Source organism: Myotis brandtii, unplaced genomic scaffold (assembly GCF_000412655.1).
Source record: "Myotis brandtii unplaced genomic scaffold, ASM41265v1 scaffold131, whole genome shotgun sequence".
NCBI classification, from domain to species: Eukaryota; Metazoa; Chordata; class Mammalia; order Chiroptera; family Vespertilionidae; genus Myotis; species Myotis brandtii.
This window is the reverse complement of record NW_005354632.1, coordinates 4,409,882-4,435,831: the sequence shown is the minus strand read 5'-3', so window position 1 is coordinate 4,435,831 and position 25,950 is coordinate 4,409,882. Positions and strand designations below refer to the sequence as shown.

General features: G+C 56.6%; 1 protein-coding gene across 1 annotated transcript in view; it reads left to right on the top strand.

Annotated features, from left to right (window-relative positions):
- The window catches only part of SLC6A17 (solute carrier family 6 (neutral amino acid transporter), member 17), a 38,267-nt gene that overhangs the window by 9,391 nt on the left and 2,926 nt on the right, over positions 1-25,950 (top strand). Inside the window, exons 2-12 of the mRNA XM_014534668.1 lie at positions 4,774-5,144; positions 8,168-8,325; positions 9,877-10,003; positions 10,706-10,887; positions 12,320-12,430; positions 21,211-21,452; positions 21,711-21,903; positions 22,639-22,831; positions 23,060-23,219; positions 24,972-25,134; positions 25,587-25,948. Coding sequence (XP_014390154.1) covers positions 4,859-5,144; positions 8,168-8,325; positions 9,877-10,003; positions 10,706-10,887; positions 12,320-12,430; positions 21,211-21,452; positions 21,711-21,903; positions 22,639-22,831; positions 23,060-23,219; positions 24,972-25,134; positions 25,587-25,948 — 2,177 coding nt within the window. The 5' untranslated portion in view covers positions 4,774-4,858. The remainder of the gene's footprint in view (positions 1-4,773; positions 5,145-8,167; positions 8,326-9,876; positions 10,004-10,705; positions 10,888-12,319; positions 12,431-21,210; positions 21,453-21,710; positions 21,904-22,638; positions 22,832-23,059; positions 23,220-24,971; positions 25,135-25,586; positions 25,949-25,950) is intronic.

The following is a 25,950-nucleotide window of genomic DNA, read 5'->3' as shown; positions in this document are numbered from 1 at the left end:
ACGGGAGGGGGCGGGGCCTAGTGGAGGAGCCGTAAATGTCACAGGGAGCCGGAGCCAGGCAGTGTGGGATTTCATGAAGCTGCCTCTGAAGGCCTAGAAGGAAAGCGAGCCGGGAGCCTGCTGGGAGGTCTGGACCAGAGCCTGCAGGGTGGGAAGGAGGACGGATCCGAACACACTGACAGGTGACTTTGGATGGAGGAAGCGGGATGCGAGGTCCAGAATGGTGCTGGGCTCCCTGCCTGTGTGTCCCGGGTGAGAAACCCAAGGAGGGCGGCCACCCAGCCAAGGCCAGGGCCTGTCAGGAGCAGTTGCTCCAGATGGTTCCAGTAAAAGATAATTTGGAGGACATTGTATGCCTGTGACAGGAGTCACCTGTTCTGGGCTCAGTGAAAGCCCAGAGGCTCTGAGACAATTAGGAGAGCTGCTGGGGCCAAAACCCGCTGCCACATGGAAACTGGGAAGCCATCAAGTTCTCAGAGAGAACAGGACTCAACTTGCTTCCTTCCCGAGCGATTCCTCTCGAATGGGACCTTGGCTTTAGGGCCTGGGGACCCGGGGGCTCTCCCTGCTTTGGCTTGGGAAGGTGTAGCACTCTTTCCAGAGCCACAAGACCCAAGGGCAGCAAAGCTAGGCATGTCCCATGGGCTTAGAGAAGCAGGGCATTGTGGGATTTGTAGTCCCCTTGCTGCCTCCTTTCCCCAGGATGGTGGCTTCTGCACTCAGCTCCCCTAAGGTTCCGACTTGGAAAATAAGTGATTCCCTTGAATTACGTGGTACAACCTTCCCAAGGAAGAGATGCCCCGACCCCAGGAGGCGGATGCTCAGAGGACGGACCTCCGCCTTGCAGCAGGGCCTGTGGGCTGGAGGGACTCCCGCTTGGCCCTGGCCTGGGCTGAGCGGCCTTCCTGCATCCCTGAGGTCATTGCTGAGTACTGTTATTGCAAAGTGGTGGAGCCCTCCCCCGGGCAGGAGATATTTTTACCTGTCTGCTTCCTAGTCGGTGTTTTTATCTTTTTAGGAAGATGCACAATTCAGTGGCTCGGGCCTGCCGCTCTCACGTGCTGTTCTGAGCTGCAAGCTGCACGGTTGCTAGGTGACAGACGTGGCCGCGGCTTCCTGGGCCTTGGAGCCCCTCTGCATTGTGCTTTAAGTCATGGAGCCTTTCCTTTCAGAGAACACCACGGAACCTCATCTCCCGTGCTGCTCGAGAAAGCAACTTTAACGGCTCACCCAGCTACTCTGGGGGCTGATTGCAGTCCGGCTGGGCCGGCTGTCAGAGTGTCCCCAGGGCGCCCCATGAAACTCAAGGGAATCATTTATTTTCCAAGTCGGGACCCTAAGGGAGCTGAGTGGAGAAGCCACCATCCTGGGGAAAGCAGACAGCGAGCTCTCAACTGACAGGGTGGCACGACACAGGCCCAAGCAGGTGCGGCGGCTAGAGCCTGGGGTTCGCAGGCCTCACTCTCACCCACGTGCACGAGGGGCGCTCCTGGGATGTATGCAGAGCTGACGGGGCCTCAGAGATCATCCAGACCAACCCGTTTCACACACAGGGAGCGCGAGACCCTGGGAGGTCAGGGCGATGGTGCCGTGTGCTCAGTTGGTGGCGAGGTGCCCTGCACCTTGTCGGCCTTCTGATACCTAGGTGGGGGCTGTCTCCCCAACCTGCAAAGGGAGGACCAGAGAGGAATTCTGGGTCCTTCTCTGCTTGGGTGCTTGTCCCAGCCTGTGCTTTGGGCTCATTGGCTGGGTCCACGTTGGATTCCCATGCACTGGTCTGCGAGCTGACCTTCCTTAGCATAGGGACCCCAGGAGGGATGGGGGGGGGGAAGGGAGGGTTGTTCCAAGTCGCTGCTGGCCCCACCTCCCCTTTAAAAGCACAGAGAGAGCACAGGCATGAGGAGGCCTGGGTGCTGACAGCTGTGCCACCTGGGCAACGTCCTATGTTCCCTCCGTTCTAGGTGCGAGGGATCCAGCAGCGAACAAATGAGCCAAATATTTCTTCTTGTGGAAGTTACCCATTTCTCCTAGAAGGGCCAGGTACTAAAGAAGGAAACAGACATATAAGGGTGAAGGGTGGTCCTTGCTCTAGAGAGAAATAACAAGGGGTGGCTGCGGGGGTGGCAACCTGGAGGGCTGCTATTTTAGGCTCCAGAAAGGCATCCCTGAGGAGGACACATTTGAGCAGAGGCACTCAGAAAATGTATGTCAAGTGAGCAATGGAGCGATGAATGAATGAATGAATGAATGAATGCACTGGGAGCCCTCAAACCCAGGTCTGTCTGACTTCCAGGCCCCTGATCTTCACCACCACCGCCTTCTTGCTGTGCCCATCCCCGAGGAGTCTGGCCCAGTGGCTTTGGGCTGTTCACTCGCTCTCTCTGGGCCTCCGTGTCCCCATACATAAAATGAGGATGGTGCTAGGGTCCCTCAAGCTTTCATATTTTAAGTACCAGACTCGGGCGTTGTCATCTGAGCACATTCACTGGGCTCGGGAGGTCCAGTCGTGGCTGCAGCCCAGCCCGGAGCCTCAGCTTGCGCCTACACCAGCACTTTGCATCCTGCAGACCTGACGGCATGGGAGGGCCCTGGGCCCCATCCTGCAGTGCAGGGTGCTGGGCACGGCAGGGATGTCTTGAGAAGAGGGGAGAAGCTCAGCTCGCATTGAGCTGTTTCTTGTGGTTTCCCTGATGCTGCTCTGGTAACTCTCTCTGGCTTTACCACAATGTGCGGATTTTGTCCTTGAGCCCTCCTCGTCTAAAATGATGCGCCCTCCCCGCCCCCAGCCCTTTCTCCTGTTGGTGACCAGAGCTGCCACTCACTGGGCTATTTATGGGGAAGCACGCTCTCCAATGGGTCAGCATCAAGATAAATTCTGCAGACTTGCGGAATCCCCCTTGCTTTGCTTCAGTTGTGGCAGGATGTGCAGTAAATCAAACCTAATGCGTTGCAGATCGCCCTGATCAGATCCTGCTGCAGGCGGCCCTGGAGACAGGCTCGGGGCTGAGGCACCCTGCCGACTGCAGTCTCCAGCAGGACCTGGCCCTTCTCTCAGCTCCAGTTTTAATCAAAATTCTCGGTGTCAGCTGTAGGGGAGGTGGGGCAGCTAGACAAGCAGCCATTGCGGGTGCCTCAGGTTCGCTCCATTTAAGTGCCCTGGGGACAGGGACCTGCTGGCAGGGAGCGGGGAGGGCCTCACCTGGAAGCCCAGGTGAGATCGCAGGCCTCCCTGGCACAGTGCCCTTGGGCAGCATTTGCTTGTGTAGCATGGGCAGGACAGCAGCCCAGGGAGGCTGAGGACTGGAGGGTCCGTGGACACACACTCCCACCTGGGGCATCTCCAGGACGCAGTGGGATATTCGGCTGACCCGCTGCAGAGTCCCAACAGAGAGCCATGTGTATTCTAGGGAATTCTGGGGTCTCCTAGGCAAGCTGGCTCTGTCCCCGTCTCCCAAAGCCCAAGACCCTGACTATTCCTGGGCTGGCAGTCACTAAAGACTCACTGTCCTCACTGATGTGGTCCAAGGCCTGGCCTGGGAGGGCTGGCTAACCCCGCAGACCAGCGTGGACAGTTGTCCCCATCGGCCAGGCCTCCTAGCCTCATTGGCAGGATTCGGCTGGCCAGGTCCCCTTGAAGTTCAGTCTTTGCCCGAGTCAGAAGGCGTGGGCCAAGGCCAGCAGGGAGGGCAGCTGGGCACGCTTCTGCTGTGCAGTGACCTTGCCCGGCCGCGTAGGTGGCATATCCAAGGGGAACAGACAGGAGCCGGCTTCCGGAGGCAGCTCCTCCCGTACAGAGCCGGGCAGTTTACATCTCTGGGAAGATGCAGGGCAACTGCAGGCCAGGTGTACATGTGTTTAATTTTACATTCTCTGACCTCCGCTTGATGAGGAAGTGCTTTGAAATATAGCAGAATGCGGGATCCTTCAAAGGATTCACTTCCTTGGTGCTTTATTTTCTTAAGGGGAAGCATGAAAGGCAGATGAGGGATGGCAGGGGAGCGTGTCGCCTCCCCCGCCCCCTTGTGGAGACATTATCTGCTGTGAAACTGTCGCTGAAGGATGGAGAACCAGCTCTTGGCTGCAGTGGCCCTCAGATAATGTCATTGGTGAGCGATGACCCAGGGTTTGTTGGCACCTCCAGGGCTCTGGTGCCAGAATCCTAGCCGAGCCTGGTCAGCGCTCCTGCCTAGGGAACGAAGGAGCAGGGCCTGGTGTCCGGGGGTCCCGAGTGAGAACTCTAATCCTTTCCCCACCAAATATTCATATCCCTTTGAATCCCCTGGAGATCCTATAAAAATACAGAGAAAGATTGAATAGGTGTGGAATGGGCCTGACACTGCATTGCTAACCAGCCCCTGGATGCCGCTGGCCCATGACGTTTTGAATAGAAAGACCCTTCCTAGAGAAGGTAGCCACTGGCTTCCCAGGTCCCAGCAGGGGTTCAGGCTCAACAGAACAGAGAGCATGGACTTGGCTGAGCCCTGGGAGCGACGGCTGTGGGACCCAGGTGGGCTTGAGCACTTGGATCTGCATGTGGGAAGGGAGCGGTGTTGCCATGGGCAACCCTTGATTGGGACTTGGTGTCTGGTGTGTCCTCTTTTGCCTGTTAGATTTGCCCTTCTGAGGGTGCTCAGATAAGGCCTGTGGGAAACTGAGTCCCGACGGGGAGGAGGGCCAGCTCAATAGTTCATGCCACGGACCAGCTCCGCGTGTGTGACAAGGAGTTGATTTAGTCAGGCCAGCTAACCCTCCCCTGCTCCCCTGCCTTCACAGGTCCCGGATGAGAAGGTGCTGACAGCAGTCGAGTCCCACCTTCTCTGTGTGCTGGGGAGCAGGGCCTGTGGCCCCAGTGTCACCGATGCCGAAGAACAGCAAGGTGACCCAGCGTGAGCACAGCAGCGAGCATGTCACGGAGTCGGTGGCCGACCTGCTGGCCCTCGAGGAGCCAGTGGACTACAAGCAGAGCGTCCTGAACGTGGCGGGCGGGCCAGGTGGCAAGCAGGCGGCGGCGGAGGAGGAGCTGGACGCCGAGGACCGGCCGGCCTGGAACAGCAAGCTGCAGTACATCCTGGCCCAGATCGGCTTCTCCGTGGGCCTCGGCAACATCTGGAGGTTCCCCTACCTGTGCCAGAAAAACGGAGGCGGTAAGAAGCAGGCCTGCTGGCCCTGGGGTACCCTGCGCATGGGCTGGGCTGAGGGGTGAAAAGGACCCCCGCTCCCCCGCCCTGGGCAGAATGGAAACCCTTGTAGGTTGGAGCTTAGTGTTGCGGAGTAAGACCCCCAAGAACTGCTAAGCGCTAAGAGCTATCAAGAACCCGGACAGCCAGGGTTCAAGTCCCTGCCAAGCCAGTCAGCTCTTTGCATGCAGCCTCGGTTCTTTGTTCCTCATCTGTAAAATGGGAATAATAGTTATTCCTGCTGTACAGGAGAGTTGGGAAGATGAAAAGAGCTTTGCATGTAGAGTGCTTATAACATGGTGTCTTACACATTGTAAAGAGCAGCTTCTGGCCATTATATTAAATGCTTACTAAGTGCCTAAGCACTTACTGGATATTAGTCTGAAATAAATGACAATGCTGATATTTGAGCATCTTGGAATAATCAAAGCATCAGTTTCATGTGGTTCAACCATTGAATCCCCTCAACAACCCCATGTTGTTATCATCCTCATTTAAGAGACTGCAAAACTGAAGCACAGAGAGGTTAGGTAACTTGCTCAAGGTCACACAGCTACTGATAAAGTCAGAATTCAAGCCTGGACAGCTTGGCCCCAGGGCCTGCGCACGCAATCACCACACCTAGGAGGGGTCCTCATGCTGCTCGCTGAGTTTGAATCCCCTAGAGCAGCGGTTCTCAACCTGTGGGTCGCGAACAATGAAAATACATCCTGCATATCAGATATTTACATTACGATTCATAACAGTAGCAAAATTACAGTTATGAAGTAGCAATGAAAATAATTTTATGGTTGGGGGTCACCACAACATGAGGAACTGTATTAAAGGGTCGCGGCATTAGGAAGGTTGAGAACCACTGCCCTAGAGGATCGTACTCTGGTATCAAACCTCTTCTCCCCAGAGTCTGGGTCTCAACACCTACTGGGTCTCAACACCCCGAGGCAGTCTTTCAAATCCCAGGAATAACCCAGAATGAGACTCAAAACTACACCGAGACATAGACTGTTAGCGACCCAGGAGACCTCAGAGACCCTGGGATCCAGTCCCTACCGCCATCCTCTGCTGAAGTTGCTACCCCCTGAGCAGTGCTCCCTGCTGCTCAGGCTGATGGCCTGAGGCTCTCGCAGGCCTGGAACATCAAAGGAAATCCAGGTGTGTCCCTAAGTGTATTTGCTAAGGTGGAAGAGGGTGCATTTCCAAGTGATTTCAACAAGGGTTAATGTGAAAAAGCACCTCTGATGGCCCGGAAGTGCTGCCCCAGCTCACATCCCCCGAGCACTGTGCTTACTAGTGCGGCCTCGGCTGGTGGGGAGCCCAGCAGGCAAGGCAGCGCCTGGGCCTGCTGAGGGGGACGGGGCTGAGTGAAGGGTGCCAGGTGGCGGGTGGCCAGTCTGCTGAGGACCCCTCTTTGGGCACCGTTCCCTAGAGGCTTCCCTGGTTCTTCAGGGAGTGGAGAAAAGCAGTCACAAAAGATGCCAACCTACTTCTCTGACACCCCGAAACCCATCTCCCTGCACATCTTGCCACCCAAGGACATGGGGGTGAAATACACAACCAGTTGGCTGTGTCCCTTTGCTGTCCTGCAGGTCATGTCTCTCTTCTCCCATTTCCTGAGCCCAGGATCAAGACAGAATAGGTTATAAGACTGACTTGCCCTCCTGTTAGGGCCGTGATGGGGCTGCTGGTCAGTGAGGAGTGGCATCGATGTGTGCAGTGTGTGAGTTAGTGAGCTGGCTGCTATGTGTGAGGCTCAGTGGGTTGCCTGCCCTGGAAGCTTTTCCCAGTTAGCTCTATGGTCAGTTGGTTTTGTGTGTGGGGTGTGTGTGTGTGTGTGTGTGTGTGTGTGTATGCATGTGCATGTGCTGACATTGCTTATGTGAACCTGGAGGTTCTGCCCTGGCTCCCTGGATAGCGTCTGACCCTCTGTTGTCCTGATGTCCCCTCATTGCGTATGCCTGGTACAGATTAGGTAACAGCTGACTGTTGCCCAGTGCCAGGTCTCGTGCCCAGGAGATGCCCATCCCTCAGGTTTGTTGGCAGATTGAGCACATATTGGGGAGCATGTGGGATGTCATGGGATGGGGGGCAGAGCGGTGAGGCTGGAGGGTCTATTGGAGACTCCCAGCTCACTGGGCTTGGTCTGGGGGTGCTGGGTGACCATCAGGGCACTGGTGACTGGTGCTGGTCTGGCCCCGTTAGACGGACAGGCAGGGCTGTGCCAACAGCATTGCTAACAGGACTAGGTCATTGGCACAGCTCTCGACGGGATCGCTCGTCTGTGTCCAGACAAGATTTTAATTTTCCTGCTAAATGCCCTGTCACTGGAAACGAGATTGTCTGCTGTGAAGCCCAGGACAGAGTTTAATTTATCATCTGGAATCTTCAGCGATTCCATTCTCTCCTAATGATCTTCCCAGCTCCACTGTCCTGAGCTGCTAATTTCTCCCCGCTCCTCCCACTTAGCTATAGACTCACGGCCACGCTGGTCAGACCTGTCTCCCTGCGGAGCCTCCGCTTCCCCAGAGCCGTCCTGTCTGGCCCTGGGCGGGGTCTGTGCCCCAGGGCCACTCCACCTGGGCTGCTGCTCTGGGTGGGAGGGTGGTGAACAGTTGTCCCCAGAGTACATCGCTGGGTCAGTGTGTCTGCTGGCCTGTGACTGGATATGTGGATTCTGAGAGGCAGTACAGTGTCTGTCTGCCCGCCTGCCCGCCTGTCTGTCTGTCTTTGGGTCTAGCCTTGTAAGCGGGAGGCATTGATGTACCTTGGACCCTCCCTTCGTGTTTCAGGTGAGGGGAATCCTGGGAAGGGGGAGGGTTTGGGTGACCGGAGTGGTCAGCCACACCGATGAGCCAGACCATCCCTGGAGGAACACAAGGACCAGGGGTGGTTTGAGATGATCGGAGATGTGGGCCGGACGGTAGGCCTGGCTGCCAGCCCTCCTCACCCTGGTGCCAGCCTCAGACACCTTTCCACATCCCCTCTCCTCCCAGGTGCCTACCTGGTGCCCTACCTGGTGCTGCTGATCATCATCGGGATCCCGCTCTTCTTCCTGGAGCTCGCCGTGGGCCAGCGCATCCGCCGGGGCAGCATCGGCGTGTGGCACTACGTGTGTCCCCGCCTGGGCGGCATCGGCTTCTCCAGCTGCATCGTGAGTCGGGGGCTGGCCCTGGGCCCTTCCTGGGAGGCAGAGGGGCTGCTCTTGGGTGCAGGGTCTCCAGACAGGAGTCCTGGGCCGGGTCAAGGACAGGGAAGGAGCCCTCAACGTGGGAGTTGCTCCCAGCTGGTGTCTCGGGACCATTATCTCCTAGACTGGAAGTTGTTGTCACTGCCTGAAGCGGGGTATAAACTTGGGAATGTTATGAAGGAGGAAAGGCCAGGACATGTCACAGGGGGTGCGGGGACATCTCTGCTGGAGTTCAGGGACATGTAAGCCACCCCGCTACTCCGCTCTGCTTACCAGCCCATCAGCTCCCTGCGAGGGAGGCCCTTCCTCTTTCCTTGGGTAAAGAGAATGTTAACTGGGAAAGTGGGTGGCAGGAAAAGGCAGCCCTGGGCACGGGCATCCTTGTCATGTTTCTGTGCTCATGGGCAGAGCTGGAGGAGGGTCAGACAGGAGCGCCCGGAGGGGTGAGGCTTTGGCACAGCGGGAGGCAGGAGACCCCTGGATGGGGGGCTCATCCACTGGCCTGCATAACACTCTGGGGAGGACAGCGAGCCTCCCTTAGGGATACAGCCCAGGTGCCCACGCTCACCTGGGACAAAACAGGGATCTGCTTCTGGAAGGGACCGAGGATGCAGAGCCCGGGGGAGGGTCAGTGCAGCTGCCTTGCATGCTGGGCATCGCCCCTGCACAGGTGCACACAGCTGCACAGAGCCCACTCTGCTGGGGGGTCCCCTTGGACTAAAAGCACACAAGTAAAGGAGTGGGTGCCCCTCTGTATCCCCTAACATGTGCTATGGGAGCGTCTGCTCCTGCACACCAGGGCTCGGGTGAAATCAGGTGAAGTCGATGAAGCGAGGGGCCCTCGGCTGTCTCCCGGGCCAGCAGGGTCACTGGTGCATAGTCATAGAGCTGCCCCGGGAGGTGGCGGGGCCTGTTACGGTCCATGCAGCGCGAGAAAGCACTGCTTTCAAAGAAGCGCCTGGGAGCCCAGGTTAGTTCTACCAAAGGTAATTCTATCGCTTCCAAGAAATGAGAAGGGACATTCTCCTGGAGATGAGAAACGAGAACTGACGTCTTTGTAGAGGCGGTTGCAGACCGTCCAAGGGAGAGGAGTGTCCCGAGAGAAAGGTGGGCACAGGAAACCAATAAGAAGCATCCAGAAAATCCCAAAAGGCACCCCAGTCTGGGCATTGTGACTATGGAGGCAGAGCTGTGCGGGTCCCACACCCCGGGGCAGCTCTGACACTGTGCAGCCGAGGCATCGGGAAAGGATAGGTAGTGCTCTCAGCCTCCTAGAAGAATGAGAAACTGGAAAGGATTAACATGTTATGTGTTTATTGCTTAAAGGAGAGACTTTAATATGGGAAGCATTCCTCGGTGGATTCTTTGAATACCAGATGAATGGAGGGTTAGGAGGGGCCTTGGCTGCCCCATCTCCTCCCCGCTCCTCCTCCTTGTGGGGTTGGGGGTGGGGGTAGGAAGGGAGGGGTCTTCCTGCCGCCCCCATGACCCCTGCCCTTGGGCCCTTGTCCTCAGGTCTGCCTCTTTGTTGGGCTGTATTATAATGTGATTATCGGCTGGAGCATCTTCTACTTCTTCAAGTCCTTCCAGTACCCACTGCCCTGGAGTGAATGTCCTGTCGTCAGGAATGGGACCGCGGCAGGCAAGTACGGGGGCCCCTGAATGTGACCAGCTGGGGACCCCAGCCAGCCCTGTCCCAGGAAGGAGTCAAATGAGCCAAAGAGGCTTAGACAGAGATTTGGGATTGCAATGACTTGCTGTGTTACCTTGAAGAAGACACCTGCCCTCTCTGATCCTCCTTTCCCCTTCCGATGCCCTCTCACCAGCCTGTAGTTCTTAATGGGATTGAATGAACTAGTAAGTGCAGGTAAAACTCTGCAAATGGGGACTCTTTTTTAGTTGTTATCCACTACCCTGTGCTACTCAAATACCATCCTCTCCTGAAACAGTTTTAATTTGTATGCGCTTTCCATCAAGGCCTGGATGATTTATCCCACCTCACAGATGGGCAAACTGAGGCCCAGAACAACTTTCCTGAGGTCACACCATTGATTTAGCCAAGGGAGGGAATCCAGGTCTTCTGCTCCCAGCTCAGGACCTTCCCGAGTTCTGCCTTACCCTTCCTGCCCTCCACAGATGGGCGTGGGCAGGGGGTGGCATGAGCGGGAATATAGATTAATGAGTCCTAAGGCCTCCCAGGCCCTGTTGGGAGCCCAGGAGTCCTTGGGGTCTTCGATCCTGGCTAACCCAGAACAGGCACAGCCCCTCCCTGTGGCCCTGCCCCCTTGCCCGCTGCCTGGGTGGGGGTCCAGGCCCCGCCACTGAGGCTCTGCTGCCATTGCAGTGGTGGAGGCGGAGTGTGAAAAGAGCTCGGCCACCACCTACTTCTGGTACCGAGAGGCCTTGGACATTTCCAACTCCATCTCGGAGAGTGGGGGCCTCAACTGGAAGATGACCCTGTGCCTCCTCGTGGCCTGGACCATTGTGGGCATGGCCGTCATCAAGGGCATCCAGTCCTCGGGGAAGGTGAGTTGGGAGGGGCCACTCAGACCCCACAGCCTGAGAAAAGGGTGGAGGGCAGGGGGCCAAGAGATCCGGGTCGCCCCACGCAGGGTCCTGTCGGTGGGCTTGGCCTCCGGATGACTCGGGATGAGGTCACAGGCTCCCGAGGAGGCTATGGAGTGTCATTGCTACAGCATCGTTCCTGGTGGACAGATCCTCAGAGGGCTGCACACAGGTCTCTGCAGTGCAGACCAGCAGAGCCCCATACACCTTCTCCCTCAGTTCATTCCCCTCCAAATATGCTCATGCTTTTAGTCACCTGTCACTATTCATGCACTGCCAGGGCTGGAGAGGACGTTAGGGATCCCGCAGCCCAATCCACTCATTTTTCAGGTGAGGAAACTGAGGCTGAGGGAGGGGAAAGCACCTCCTCATGCACTGCCAGGGCTGGAGAGGACGTTAGGGATCCTGCAGCCCAATCCACTCATTTTCAGGTGAGGAAACTGAGGTCGAGGGAGGAGAAAGCACCTCTCTGAGATCATACAGTCAGTCTGTCCGTCCTGGAGCTGGAATTAGAGCCCTGGCTGGCTGGCTGGGCCTCAGGTTCTTTACCAGACTTGATGAGCAAGGACGCCAAGCCTTTGGAACAGTAGCGTGGTCTCAGCCACCTCCTCTTCCCTCTCTAGAGTTTAAAATTGTAGCCGACACTTTGTGGTGCTTAGTGTATGAATGCCTGTGATCCACAGCCACCTTATGGGTTAGGAGTTACTGTACCCATTTTATAGATGAGGCGATGGAGGCACGCCGAGGCTAAGTACATCGCCCAAGGTCACGTGCCTCCTAAGTGTCTAGCTGCGGACACGCACACTCCTGACGGCCACACCGCCTGCCCGGCGGTCCTCCTGATCTGTTTCAGTGCAGCGAACATGGCGTGAGCATCTTCTTCGCGTGAGGCTCTGTGCCAGGCACATGGGGATGTGGAAACGCGCAAGAAACACACATGCTAGAAAATAGGACATGATTTATAATCACAAGAGGCAGGACCTTCTTCTGATGTTTTTGCTTGGGAGCCGTGACTGTAACCTCCTGGAGGCCTTCTGTCAAAGGCCTCTAAGGACAGGGGAGACCCTCAGGGGGTCCGCTGGAGCCAGGGACAGAAACGCAGGCTCCAGACATGAAAAAACTGAGGAAGGGAGAGCAAAGGGTTCCTCGCCCCCTGGCGCCCTGGGGGGGGCGGGGGGGCTGCAGGCCCAGCCATGCTGACTCCAGCTTTCTGGGCTCCTGTTTCTGCCTTGGCTCCAGGCCAGACATGCGGTGGGGTTGGCCCCGTGCCCAGGGTCCCGGGCTCTGCTTTCTGCAGCTATCAGCGGGGCTCATGTGCCCCAGCTGTGAGGGGGAGGGAGGTGCCAGCTGCAGGAGGGCCCTGTCCCACGGTGGGTCCCTGTCTTCCCTGCAGGTGATGTATTTCAGCTCCCTCTTCCCCTACGTGGTGCTGGCCTGCTTCCTGGTCCGGGGGCTGCTGCTGCGAGGGGCCGTCGATGGCATCCTGCACATGTTCACGCCCAAGGTAGGCATCCGGGCACCCCAGCTGCACCGCTCCATCAGCTTGTGGGGCATAACACTCCGGGGGACGTGCTGGGTGTCAGGCCCTGGAGGGATGCCCTGGGGACGGAGCATGGGCCCTGCCCTCAGGGTCCCCAGGAAAGGGATAGCGAATTTATTTGGTTGGAATCAGAAGCAGCTTCAGGGAGGAGGTGACACGGGAACTGAGCCTCCGGGAGCAGGTAGGATTTCATGAGTGGCAGGAGGACGTTGCAGTCCAAGGAACCGCGTGAGCATGAGTGTGAGAAGCACCGGGCGTGCTTGAGGGAAGTCAGGCTTGGCTGGAGCACGGGGACAGGGAGGGGGGATTCATGGGTGCATCTGTGACAGCAGAAACCAAGAAGGTGCCTCAGAGAAGGAAGCTCCCCCGGGAACCACGGCTTGTACCCAGGTCAGGAGAACAATGTGACTGTTTTATCAGAGACAGTGGACCACATGGATAGTGGCTGCCCTCAGCGACTCCATCCTCATCTCTCCTCCCAGTGGCCCAGGGAGGGGCCAGGTCAGATCACTGTGCCCGTTTCACACGCCCGTGCAGGCGTCCTGAACATGGTCACCCAGGCTTCCTCCCGGTGGGCTCTGCCCACCATGTGTCCCTGCCTCTCTTCCCTTTTAGACCACTGGGCACAGCTGGTCCACTGAGGAGCAAGAGAATGTCAACTGCAGGTTGGGATGTCCTTCAAGGTACCCCAAGCAATGGAATTAGTAACCCTGTGGGCAGGCTGAGAAGCCCACCCCCAAATGCCAGCTGACCAGCCACCAGCAGGGGCCGGTGAGACCCCAGCCCATGGGCCTGGGTCAGAACCCCCCCAAGTTCAGGTCTTAGCATTGGCCCTCAATAGTGCCATGTCCCACGTGTGTCACACACACACACATGCACACAGTTACACAGAAAGTTCGTGCAGATCACACAGAGAGAAGAGTCCTGATCCAGTGGGTTTGAAACCCCATCCCCTCCCCACTCCCCCATGCACGCAGCTGTGCACAGCTCCCGGTGTCGGGGGTGGCAATGTGCAGGACACACGGCTCCATCGTCGCCAGACCGCAGGAGCCGGCCCTCGGCATGCTGGGAAGTGACTTCTAAGGTTTCCATGGGAACCACCGCGGAGGTCCACTTTACGAAGCACTTAGTGAATCTCCGGAGGCATGAGTGTGACTCGGGCCACGTGGCTGGCGCGGGTGGTTGTGAACACGTGGTGTCTGACAAAGGAGAAAAATGCAAACCTGCTTTCTTTGGGGGAAACCAGCCCTAAGAAGAAAGCCGACTGTTTTATGAATGACTTAACTCTGTTTCTAGAAGCTGCCTAATGTGAACAGTGAGTCTTTCAGTTTTACTTTACTGAGCTTTGTGAGCAAAGGACAGACCCCAGAGACGGTGGTAAATGTGGAGATGCACCAGGTCTCCAGATGGGCCCCTGCTGGTGGTGGGAAAGCGGGGGCTTAATTCCAGGAGCAAGGGAACTGGACTGTGACGCCGGCTGCCGGGCCGAGCACAGACAGCGCTGCTCCCATTTGATTCAGACGCTCTTTAAAACATCTTGTTGTTTTATCTCAGGCATATAAGCACACATACTTAATAATACAATACACATTCTTAAGAAATAAAATACTACAGATGCCGTATCGTCACAGCTCGCTCTGATCCCACACCCTTCCTCCCCAAAGATAACCACTATCCTGAATTGGGGTTTATCCTGCTACTACATTAAAATACTTTTTTGGAAAACATATATGCATGTCCATGAACAACACATAGCCATTTTGCGTACTTCTAAACTTTACATGAACAGCATCATATTATATAAACCTTGTTTTTATTTTTGCTCAACACTTTTGAGATTTAGCTATAATGGTATTTGTAGCTCTAGTACATTCGTTTTCGCCGCGGTATAGTATTCCACTGCAGCACTAAACTCAAATGGATTTATTCATTCTCTGGTTGACCATCGTTTAGGTTTTTCCCAGTGTTCACCGTTGCTGGTAACGCTACAATGAACATTATTACACAGGTCTTCATGTGCACAGGCCCTCTGGGTGTATGTGTTGAGGAGTGGAATTGCTATCCCAAAGGGTATGCATAGCTTCAGTGTTCCTAGATGTTGGCCAAATTGCTCCAAAGAGGTTGCGTCTGTTAACACTCCCACCAGCTGTGTGTGTGAGTCCCAGTGGTTCCACATTTGTTAGACTTCAGTTATCATCAATCATGTGGGTGCAGAATGGTTGATGTGCATTTTGAACAGCAGCGGCGGGAGCTCCTTTCCAGCACCCTTTCCTGGAGTTCAGGAAACCGTGTAATCCCACTTTAGCAGAGGCCAGAGTCTTCATGAGGCGAAGTATAAAGAAATAAATCCAGAAGGCTCTGGAAGATCCAGGTCCCCAAGAATCAGCAGGCGTGGCCCCTGGCCCACTGAACCTGGTGACTTTCGGTCCCGATGAAATCTGTGGGGTCCATCTTGAGACCTTGCCCACTGAGCAGTTATGGGGCAGCTCCTGCCTTTGACCCTGGAGGGATGTGTTCAACAAAGAGAGGGGGCCTGAAGGTCAGCCACGTCCAAAGCTGCCCAGAGATCCGGTCATGAGGACTGAGAAACGGCCGAAGCACTTGGCCACAGAGGGGTCGCGTGATCTCGACAAGAGCAGTTGAGGTGGTGGCGTGCTGGGGACAGTCTCATAGTAATGGGTTCACGGGAACAATGAAGGTGAGAAATTGGAGACAAGGGATAGAAACCACTTATTTTCAGGAGTTTTGCTGTAACGGGGCACAGCCATGAGAAGTGGGGTGCTAACTGGATAGGGCCATGGGATCAAAGATGTTATTTCAGAATTTTATATAAAAATAAGCCATCAGACCCTGCTGGTGGGGATGGAAACGGTGCAGCTGCTCTGGAAGAACAATCTGGCAGTTCCTCAAAAGGTTAGGCAGCGTTAGCATGTGACCCAGCAGCTCCCCTCCTGGGCACACATCCAAGAGAGCGGAAAACATGTGTCCACACGAAGACTTGTACACCAGTGTTCATGCACCATTGTTCACAATAGCCAAACAGCAGAAGCAGCTCAAGTACCCATCAGTGGACGAATGGAAAAGTGAAGGACAGCCTATCCATACGATGGACTCCTTACCCAGCCATCAGAAGGGGTGAAGTTCCCATCCATGTGTGGGTGAGCCTTGAAGACATTATGCTAAATGAAGGAAGCCATTCACAAAGACCACATGTCGTATGATTCCATTTACACGAAACATCCAGAACAGGCAAATGTGTACAGACAGAAAGCAGATCAGGGCTGGGTTTGTGGGCAGGTTGGGGGAGACATGGGGAGTGGGTGTTACTGGGTACAGACTCTCTTTTCGGGGTGCTGAAGATGCTCTAACATTGATGATGGTCATGGCTGCTCCATGTTCTAAAACCTAGTGTGGTAATGGCTATTAAGTTGTGTTCCGAGACTGTGTTTCCAATATGGGGGGGAGGTGTTCCCCACGCCTCCAACAAGCGCTTCTCGGAAACCAGCTGGGAGTCTGAGAATTCAGCTCAATTCCACTCCATTCTGGAACTACCCAGAGGTAGCATGACATCTCCCAGGTTAGGAGTTCAGTCCTACAAGGCCGCCCTCCCCAGACGCTAGTCACAAGCCTGGGATGTCACCTGGACTTCTGACCTGCTGACTAGAAATAAGAGGTTCCCACGACCCCCTCCTGGGGTTCCATTAATTTGCTAGAAAGGCTCACGGAACTCAGAGAGACGTGGTACTACATCACTGGTTTATAATTAAGGATATAACTCAGGAAAAGGCAGGTGGAAGAGCTGCTTGGGGCAAGGAACGGGGGCAGGGTGGGAGCTCCCGTGCCCTGCAGGTGAGCTACTCTCCCCTCATCTCCACGTGCTCACCGGCCTGGAAGCTCTGGGGCCCAGTCCTCTTTGGTTTCTATGGAGACTTCGTTACGTAGACATGATTGATGGAATCATTGGCCACTGAGGACGGATTCAACCTCTAGTCCCTCTCCCCTCCCTGATGCTGGGGTGGGGGTGGAAGTTCCAACCTTCTAATCACTGGTGGGTTCTCCTGGCAACCAGCCCCCCCTCCCCCTTAGTTAGGGTCCTCACTCACCTAACACAAGGCACCTTTATCGCTCTCCACACTTAGGACATGCGAGGGTTTCAGGGCTGGGAGGGGACTGTGGATGGAGACCAAGTGTCTCATCTTCACAGTACCGCAGCGCACAGCTCTGAGATGTGCTAGAAACCACTGGATCGCACACCAAACAAATCCAGGAAAGGGCGAGTCCATGCCGTCAGAGGGAAGGCGACCAGTGTCCTTGAATAAGCAGGGGAGATGGGACCCCGTGCCCCGGGGGGAAATTGGTCTTAGTGGGGAGCACACCCTGTCCCCGCAGGAGCAGGAGGGACGGGCCAGCCTGCGGGCACAGACACTGGCAGCTGAGGGGCTGTGGTGAGGAGCTGCTCATGGCGGGCGTTCTGCGATGGTGTCATTTTTCTCTGAGAAGTAGCAGCAAGGTCACCGGCTGAGTTAGAAGGAGGGAGGAGGGCTGGAGCCTCAGGAGTGAGTGTGAGTAACTGCATGAGGGGGGGATGCATGCGGCACGCAGGGCTCCCGGAGGTCAGGGGAGGGGAGCGTGTGGTGGGCTGGGCCAGCGGTGCTTAGATCGATCGCGTGTTTCACAATGCATGGTGCTTCCTGTGCCGGCGCCGTGGCACGCACCTCCCACGCATTCGCTCTGTAAGCTCATACCAGCCCTGGAGGTAGGCACTGCTGTTACCACGTGGACATCTCTGGTGTGGACAGTAGGGGAGAAAGGGGGAGAAATACACACACACAGGCGTGCACACATATGTGTGTATAAATACGCTGACATTAAACATCTCCGGGAGGGGATGCAAGAGACTGACGTCATGGTTGCATCTCGGGAGGGAGCAGGGCGCCTGGGATACTGAGGTGAGAAGAGGGAGACCTTACTGTGGACCCTTCCCGCCTGTTGGTTTTGAACCGCGTGACTGTGTTACCTGTAAGCAGTCACCATGAAGGAGCCGCGCCAGCCTCGGGGTTGGGATCAGCACCAGCTGAGCTCCGGGCGTCGCCACCTCTGGGTCTGGGCAAGTGGGCGGTCCTGAGAGTGAGCCGGACTGGCCACAGGGTCCAGGGTGTGCAAGGATCGCTAGAGAAGAGGGTGGCTCCCTGTGAGGCCCAGAGGCCCAGAGGGAGTTCATGGTGGGACTTGCAGGCTCCCCCAGCTAGAGCGGCTCTGAGCAGGACCAGGCAGCCCAGCCTCGCCACCAGAGGGCAGGCTCAGAGCCAGGTGATGGGGCCAGATCCCAGCTCATCACTTGGCGCTTGGCAGCCGGGAGGGCAGGGTCCTTGGCCCCTCTGGGCCTCCGTTTCCTCGTTTCCTCGGCTGCTAGATGGGGTGAGCCATGGCGGCTCTGGCACAGTTGTCGGGAGAGTGCAGGACCGCTGCTGCGTGCAGAGCGCGCCGTGAGCGTCAGCGAGTATGGCTCTGTCCCTCTGAAGGTGACTCTGCCTGTAGGCAATGGGAGCCCGGGGCTCCAGTGCCACCTGGTGTCCCGCAGTCTGTCTGGCTCTCGCACTGGCAGGGGCCTGGCAGGGCCAGGGAACAAGGGCGTGCGCTCCCGTCACGAGCCGCTCGGGCTGGGAGCTCGGCAGCTGCTTGTGGATTCAAAAAGCATCTTCGTGCCACTGAGCCAAATGCCACGAACACCTTGTTCCCTGCGCGAGGCAGTGACTCAGCCATTGTGCCAAGGAAGTGACGGGAAGCTGTTGCTCTGGGGGAGGCACCCCGAAAAGGGTGTGAGCCTCGTCTTCGGTGGGGAAGCCCGGTTCCCACCTCCCCTCCTGCAGTCACACTCTGACGTCCCGAAAGGACACTGAGCTTCCTAAGGTCGGGCCTTGGGTTCACTCTCTGTGGACACTGTGATCATACCTCCAGGGCTGGTATGAAATCATGTGCCATCACCCAGCAATCCTGAAAGAGCCCCTTCAGGTTCAAGGAACAGCAGGCCTCCAGCTCAGGTCACCTTAGGACACAGGTCAGCTTTGCCTGCCTGTCTGTCTGTCTGTCTGCCCCCCTTCCCTTCCACGTGTCAGGCACTGCTCATGCAAAGACAGCAAGTGGGCTCCATCCCTCAGAAGCACAAAGTGTAGAAAGGAAGATGACACACACACACCAATAATTCCGGTGTTACAGAGGGCTGTGAGAGCCGAGGACCGTGACTAGCTCTGCTAGAGGCCGGCAGGAAAAGCTTCAGAGCGGAGGTGATATTTGTGCTGGGTTTTGAGATATAAATAGGAGTTCACCAAACAGTGAGTAGGAGGAAGGAAATTCCAGGCAGAGAGAACAGCCTGGGCAAAGACCACAGGTAGGAGATCATGGTGCTTTCGAAGAATGGCACACAATTTACTTTTCTTATTTATTATTATTTTAAAATATATTTTTATTGATTTCAGAGAGGAAGGAAGAGGAGATAGAAACATCAATGATGAGAGAATCAATCTTCTGGTTGGAGCCCACAACCCGGGCATGTGCCCTGACCGGGAGTTGAACCGTGACCTCCTGGTTCATAGGTTGCCGCTCATCTGAGCCACGAGATAGAAACATCAATGATGAGAGAATCATTGATCTGGTTGGAGCCCACAACCCGGGCATGTGCCCTGACCGGGAGTTGAACCGTGACCTCCTGGTTCATAGGTTGCCGCTCAATCTCTGAGCCACACTGGCCGGGTTGGCGCACAATTTAAAACTTATGAATCATTTATTTCTGGAATTTTCCATTTAATATTTTCAAACTGCAGTTGACCATAGGCAGCTAAAACCATGGACAGCAAAACCACAGATAAGGGAGGATGACTATGTTTTTCTTTTTTCTAATCTTCACGTTTCTATTAGGAGCATGGCTAGGCCCCAGTTCCTTATTCACAACGCCCGAACCCAAATAGCCCTGGAAAATAGAAGTGATTTTCTTTCTCTGGGATGGAACTCATTTTGTGGCAAAATGACCTGCACAGCTGGGAGGCTATTTATAGTCCTCATTGATGCGCTGGTGTGAACTGCCGTCTTCTGCGGCAGAAACACGAATGCGTTTGATTACAGGTTTGTCCCAGGCCCGCTCAGGGTGGCATGTAGCTCTGTGGCATACGCACCAGATTCCCTTTTGACAATAGAATTAGAAACGAAACCCTGATTTCCAAAACCAGGCTGGCCCCGGGTGTGTGGGTAAGGAAGCGTGGGCCTGGATCGCTTTTGGGATGCAGGCGGCCTGCTCCATTTCTCCGGTGGTCTCGCTCTCCGTGCTGGGACCAACAGAAACCGCGTCCACCTGTCTGCACGTTCAGCCCTCCCTCCCAGCCCATCTGGCCCCCAGCAGGTGATTTCGCCTCCTGCTTTACGGGCCGCCTTAGTCAGGAGGCGGTGGTAGGAGGGCACCATGGCCTGGCGGGCGATGATCTGTATTTTAGAAACTCCCCTGCCCCGACGAGTGAGCTCCATTACTGTGAGCAACTCATTTCACCTTTGGGCCTCAGTTTACTCTTTCAGTATCCCTGCCCCCACCCCCGCCCCCCACTTCTCTGTCTCTACCAGGTCAGAGGCATTTGCTGGATCAAATGCTACTACGTGCCAGGCATGACTGCTGGCTGTACATTTGATTCTCACAGTCACTCTGGGAGGGAGACTCTACTATTATTCCCACTTTTCAGATAAGAAAACTGAGGCTCATGAAACAGGCACTACCACTTGCCAAGTCCTCTCGGCCGAGTGAAGGTGGGAGTCAGATGTAGAGCTGCGTCTGTCTGACTCTAATGCCCTGTGCTGGGTCCAGCTGCGGTCCCTGCTTTGCGTAACAGAGGAGACGGGATGTGAAAAGGCGTGGGAAATTGCCCCAGGCCGTCTAGATGCTGAGAGCAGACTGTGTGGCTCAGCCTCCTGACTGGCCTGAGAGCCGATGGGGTCGGGCAGGGCTTCCCCTCTCTGGAAGGGTCTTAGATTTGTGCCTCAGGTTGGGTGAGCGAGGTGGGTTCCTCTGTGACCTGGGGCATGTAGGTGTGTATGAGTGAACCTTTTCTTTCTGGGACCAGGGAGAGCAGGTGGGAGGAGGAAGATGGTGGTGTCTTTGTTTATGGCTTGAGGTGGAGGAAGTCTCAGGGAGACCTTGATGTTCGCAGTTCTCAGGCTGCACACTGGACACTCTAGGAGGCACCATTCACACTCTAGTCTAAGTGAGTGGCACTCCCTAGAGTTGTGCACTGCACACCATGTCTGATGGCCCTGGAGATGCTCCTTCGCGAGATAGCCCCGCGGTCAGCCGTGATCGCAGTTAAAACGAGCAGGGAACTGACTGTGCAAGTGTGTGCGTCCATTCTGTCATGCCTCAGCCCGACAGTGAGCCTTTACCAACATGCTCCTGGATCTGCGTTTTACCGGCGACAGTTCCAGGGGGTGAGGGGACATGTCCAAGGTCACACAGCACCGCTCTTCCCCACTGTGCCTTGAGCCTTTACCAACATGCTCCTGGATCTGCGTTTTACCAGCGACACAGTTCCAGGGGGTGAGGGGACATGCCCAAGGTCACACAGCACCGCTCTTCCCCACTGTGCCTCGGGGCCTCTGCACTCCGCTGAGGCTGAGGAAAGGGGGGTTGGTGGGAACTCCGTTGCACTTGAATGAAACCATTACTGTGTGTCTCCTTTCTTCTCCTGCCATGGTCCCCTCCCGCATAGCTGGATAAGATGCTGGACCCGCAGGTGTGGCGGGAAGCGGCCACGCAGGTCTTCTTCGCCCTGGGGCTGGGTTTCGGGGGCGTCATCGCCTTCTCCAGCTACAACAAGCAGGACAACAACTGCCACTTCGACGCCGCCCTGGTGGCCTTGATCAACTTCTTCACCTCGGTGCTGGCCACCCTCGTGGTGTTTGCTGTGCTGGGCTTCAAGGCCAACATCATGAATGAGAAATGCGTGGTTGAGTAGGTGGCGCCTCCTCCTGCCCTTTCTCCTCCCTGTCCACCCTCCCGGGAGGGGCAGGCGGGCCGTGGGTGGGGAGTCCCTGTCCCTGGGCTGAGGATGGAGATCAGGGGAGCTCTCCATCCAAGCCCCGGACACAGGGGCAGATTCACAGATGCCTCTGCTAATGGCCAGCAGGTCCCACCTGGGTGCCAGGAGGTGCCCCCAGGTTTGTGCTCACCGCTGCCTTTTTACCTCATCTTCTCCCCTTTGTGCTGCAGGAATGCTGAGAAAATCCTGGGGTACCTCCACTCCAACGTCCTGAGCCAGGACCTCATCCCTCCCCACGTCAATTTCTCCCACCTGACCACCAAGGACTACTCGGAGATGTACAAGGTCATCATGACTGTGAAGGAGGACCATTTCTCAGCCCTGGGCCTGGACCCCTGCGTGCTGGAGGACGAGCTGAACAAGGTGTGGGACGGGCTGGGAGGCAGACAGGCCAGGGGTGGCTGGGGTTTGGGTGCGGGCTCCAGAAAGCCACCAGGGACCCATTCATTTACTTGATAAGCAAGGACCTTATTTTCATGTGTCCAGAGAGGAAGAGAGGAAAGGTATCAGCTCAAACCCCTGCCCTGAGGTCAGTTGAGCCCTGGTGAGCAGGGGCCCAGCATTACTGCAGTTGTCCTCTACCTCGCCTGCCCATCAGCGTCACCTGGGGTTTTATAAAACCTGATACCCAGCTTTACCTCCTGACCAATCAAATCATTGTCCCGGGGGTGAGCCAGGCATCGGTGTTTTTAAAGGCTCCACTGTGATCATGGGGCAGGCGGGCTGAGATCACTACATTCAGGTCTGGAGTTCAGAGCTGGGAGCAATCAGGGAAGGCTTCTCGGAGGAGGAGAGTCTTGAGCTGGGTGTGTTGCTAAAAGGGAGCGCCTTCATCTGAATTACCTGGGGTCCTTGTACACCTTGCAGATTCCAGACCCCACCGTTCAACTCCTGAACTGGTTGGTGTTTTACTGCCTTGGTGGGGGCAGGATTCTGATGCAAACTCAAACCTGAGCCCCACTGGCCAAAGCAGCGGGATGTAGGTGGGAGTGGGGACCCCTGGGAAGAGGGAAGAGTCAATCCTAAAGCTCTGAGGGGCTTCCAGGGTGGGCGAGGGCCCTCACTGAGGCCTGGCCCTCCCTCCGCCCACACCCGCAGTCCGTGCAGGGCACAGGCCTGGCCTTCATCGCCTTCACCGAGGCCATGACGCACTTCCCCGCCTCCCCGTTCTGGTCCGTCATGTTCTTCCTGATGCTCATCAACCTGGGCCTGGGCAGTATGATCGGGACCATGGCGGGCATCACCACGCCCATCATCGACACCTTCAAGGTGCCCAAGGAGATGTTCACAGGTACCTCCTGGCAGCCTCCCCCGCCTGCGGGCCGCCTGCGGGGATGATGGGGTGTGGCTCTGACGGAGAAACCCTGGGTTCTGACTCATTCCTGACCCACAGGGCTGGGCCTGCTGCAGGGTGGGCTGTAGGCCTGGGGGTGGGCGTTGGGGGGGCCTGGGTGCCCCCAAGAGCCCCGGGCCCGCCCACCGCACCCCTGCCCCCACACCGGCCTCCGGCTCTCTGTAGTGGGCTGCTGTGTCTTTGCATTCTTCGTGGGGCTGTTGTTCGTCCAGCGCTCGGGAAACTACTTTGTCACCATGTTTGACGACTACTCGGCCACCCTGCCGCTCACCGTCATCGTCATCCTCGAGAACATCGCTGTGGCCTGGATCTACGGGACCAAGAAGTAAGGGGCGTGGGGGTGGGGCAGGAGTGGCTCCCCTGGGAGCGCTGTTTCCCACGGCCCCAAGGCGCCGGGGTCCCAGAGTCAGGAAGCCAGAGCCGGAGGTGCTCCTGCAGATCATGTAGAGACTGAGACGCACAGAGGGCAGTGCTGCTTGGGGCTGCGGGCGCGAGTCTCCTGGGTTCAGGTCCCGTCGTCACCCTAAACTGCCTTAATGCTCACAGCACCTTTCGAAGATACCAGCTCCTCAGAATTCAGTGCAGCGTAAGCACCTAGTGGGTGTACAGGGGCCCCTGCCCTCCGCACTCATGGACTTCAGCAGCCCTACTCAGCATTAAAGCTATTTACTCAGGGTGTGAGGCAGGGCGTGGTTTGGGCCCTCCATTTGGGTGAGAGAATTGAGCAATAAGAAGGGATTAGGTCTCGTGGCCTGAGCCAAGGACAGCCCCCGGCCTCATGGCTCATGAGAGCCAATCTGTACTCCCAGAAAGCCCTGCGACCAGGTCCCCCTCACTCGCTCAGCAAGGCCAGGGCTCCACTAACCCACTCGGCCCCGCCCTCCCCTCCCCTCCCCGATGTCTGGACCTGGCCTTAGAATCGGGCTCTCTCACTGTCGCTGATCCAGCCACCCGCTTCCTGGGACAGGGCAGCGGGCGGTGACAAGGCAGGGAGCAGCCGTGAGCAGGGCTGGGACACGCTGCTCGGAGGTGCTGACCTCAGCAGCCTGGGGAGGCCCCCGTGCCCGTCTCGGAATGCTATTTTTAAATGCACATGATAAAATAGAGAGCATTGTACAGGCAACTCGTTATATTGACAATTAGCAAAATACTGTTTCAAATCTGAGATGTGATATCTGTGTACTTTATTTTTTTTAATATGTTTTTATTGATTTCAGAGAGGAAGGGAGAGGGAGAGAGATAGAAACATCAATGATGAGAGAGAATCATTGATCGGCTGCCTCCTCAGGCCCTACACTGGGGATCAAGCCTACAACCTGGACATGTGCCCTGGCCAGGAATTGAACCGTGACCTCCTGGTTCCTACCAGCCGGGCTCTGACTTTATTTTTACTGCATTACATTGTAAGATCTGGCTGTGGGTTTCATAGCAATGGTAACTCCGGAGCAGCTGTGAGCATAAGTGATCTTAGTAGGTCTCTTCAGTTGTAATGTGATAGGAACATATCTGAGATTTAATCAGTTGCTGGCAGTCACAGGAACAGTTAACACTACAGTGGTTGTTTGCATTTGTAATAGAAAGAAATGCAAGATTTCGGTTAGGTGTTATTGAGGTAGAGATGATTTTTTAAATGCCATTCGTGGGCACAGTCTGCGAGCCCCCCCAGAATTCCACCCACCGGCACTGTAGTTAGAAATCCCTAGTCAGGGCAGCCTTCTGGACACTAGGGAAGTGCACTTCCCCTTCTTTTCCAGCAGGGGGAGTCTAGAGCCAGGCCAGTGCGAGTGGGGGTGGGGGCTGCCCAGAGCACAAAGCCCTCTGGTGCCGCCTGCCAGGCAGAGTGTGTCCTGCGGGTTGTATATATCCTGGGTGGGTGTGATTTGATGTAGTCAGAGGATCTTAGAGGAAGACAGCAGAGCCTGCCCCGAGGCCAGTCGGCCACAGATAATATACCAGGAGCGCTGAATGTGAAGAATGGGTGGGATGGTCAGAGAAGGCTTCCTGGAGGAGGAGGCTGTGGAGGAATACGCAGGCACAGTGGGGGTGCCAGCTTCCGGCCCTCTGCTGCCCCTGGCAGGTTCATGCAGGAGCTGACGGAGATGCTGGGCTTCCGGCCCTACCGCTTCTATTTCTACATGTGGAAGTTCGTGTCTCCCCTGTGCATGGCTGTGCTCACCACAGCCAGCGTCATCCAGCTGGCGGTCACGCCCCCAGGTTACAGCGCCTGGATCAAAGAGGAGGTGAGGGGTGGCAGCCTGGGGCCCGGGGACATGGGGACCTTCCCAGGCCTTTAACGCAACAGGTGATAGAGATCAACCCTCATGGGGCAATTGCTATGTGCCCGGCCCTGCTGGGGGCGTTGCACACCTGACTGTAACCTTTCCAACAGCCCAGGGCGAGGCGGCATCGTCCCTGTGGTACAGACAGGGACACGAGGGTCGAAAGGCTAACGCCCTTGTCCCTCTTTCTAACCCGTGCTTTCTCGCCCTGGTGTGGAGTGGACTCACCCACCCTTTGTGCAAGTGCAGAAACTGGGGTGCAGAAGACCGGCTACCTCAAGTAGCAGTCGCTGCTGCCCCTCATCTCTGCTGGTGCCAGACGGTGGTGGGGTGGGGAGAGGACGGAAGAGGGGCCCTGTGCGGGTAAGGGGTGGCAGTGCCAGGCACCGGCCCTCACCCCCGCCCACCCCCAGGCTGCCGAGCGCTACCTGTATTTCCCCGACTGGGCCATGGCGCTCCTGATCATCCTCATCGTCGTGGCGACCCTGCCCATCCCCGTGGTGTTCGTCCTGAGGCACTTCCACCTGCTGTCCGACGGCTCCAACACCCTGTCCGTGTCCTACAAGAAGGGCCGCATGATGAAGGACATCTCCAACCTGGAGGAGAATGACGAGACCCGCTTCATCCTCAGCAAGGTGCCCAGCGAGGCGCCCTCCCCCATGCCCACCCACCGCTCCTACCTGGGGCCCGGCAGCACGTCGCCCCTGGAGCCCAGCGGCAACCCCAACGGACGCTATGGGAGCGGCTACCTCCTGGCCAGCACCCCGGAATCGGAGC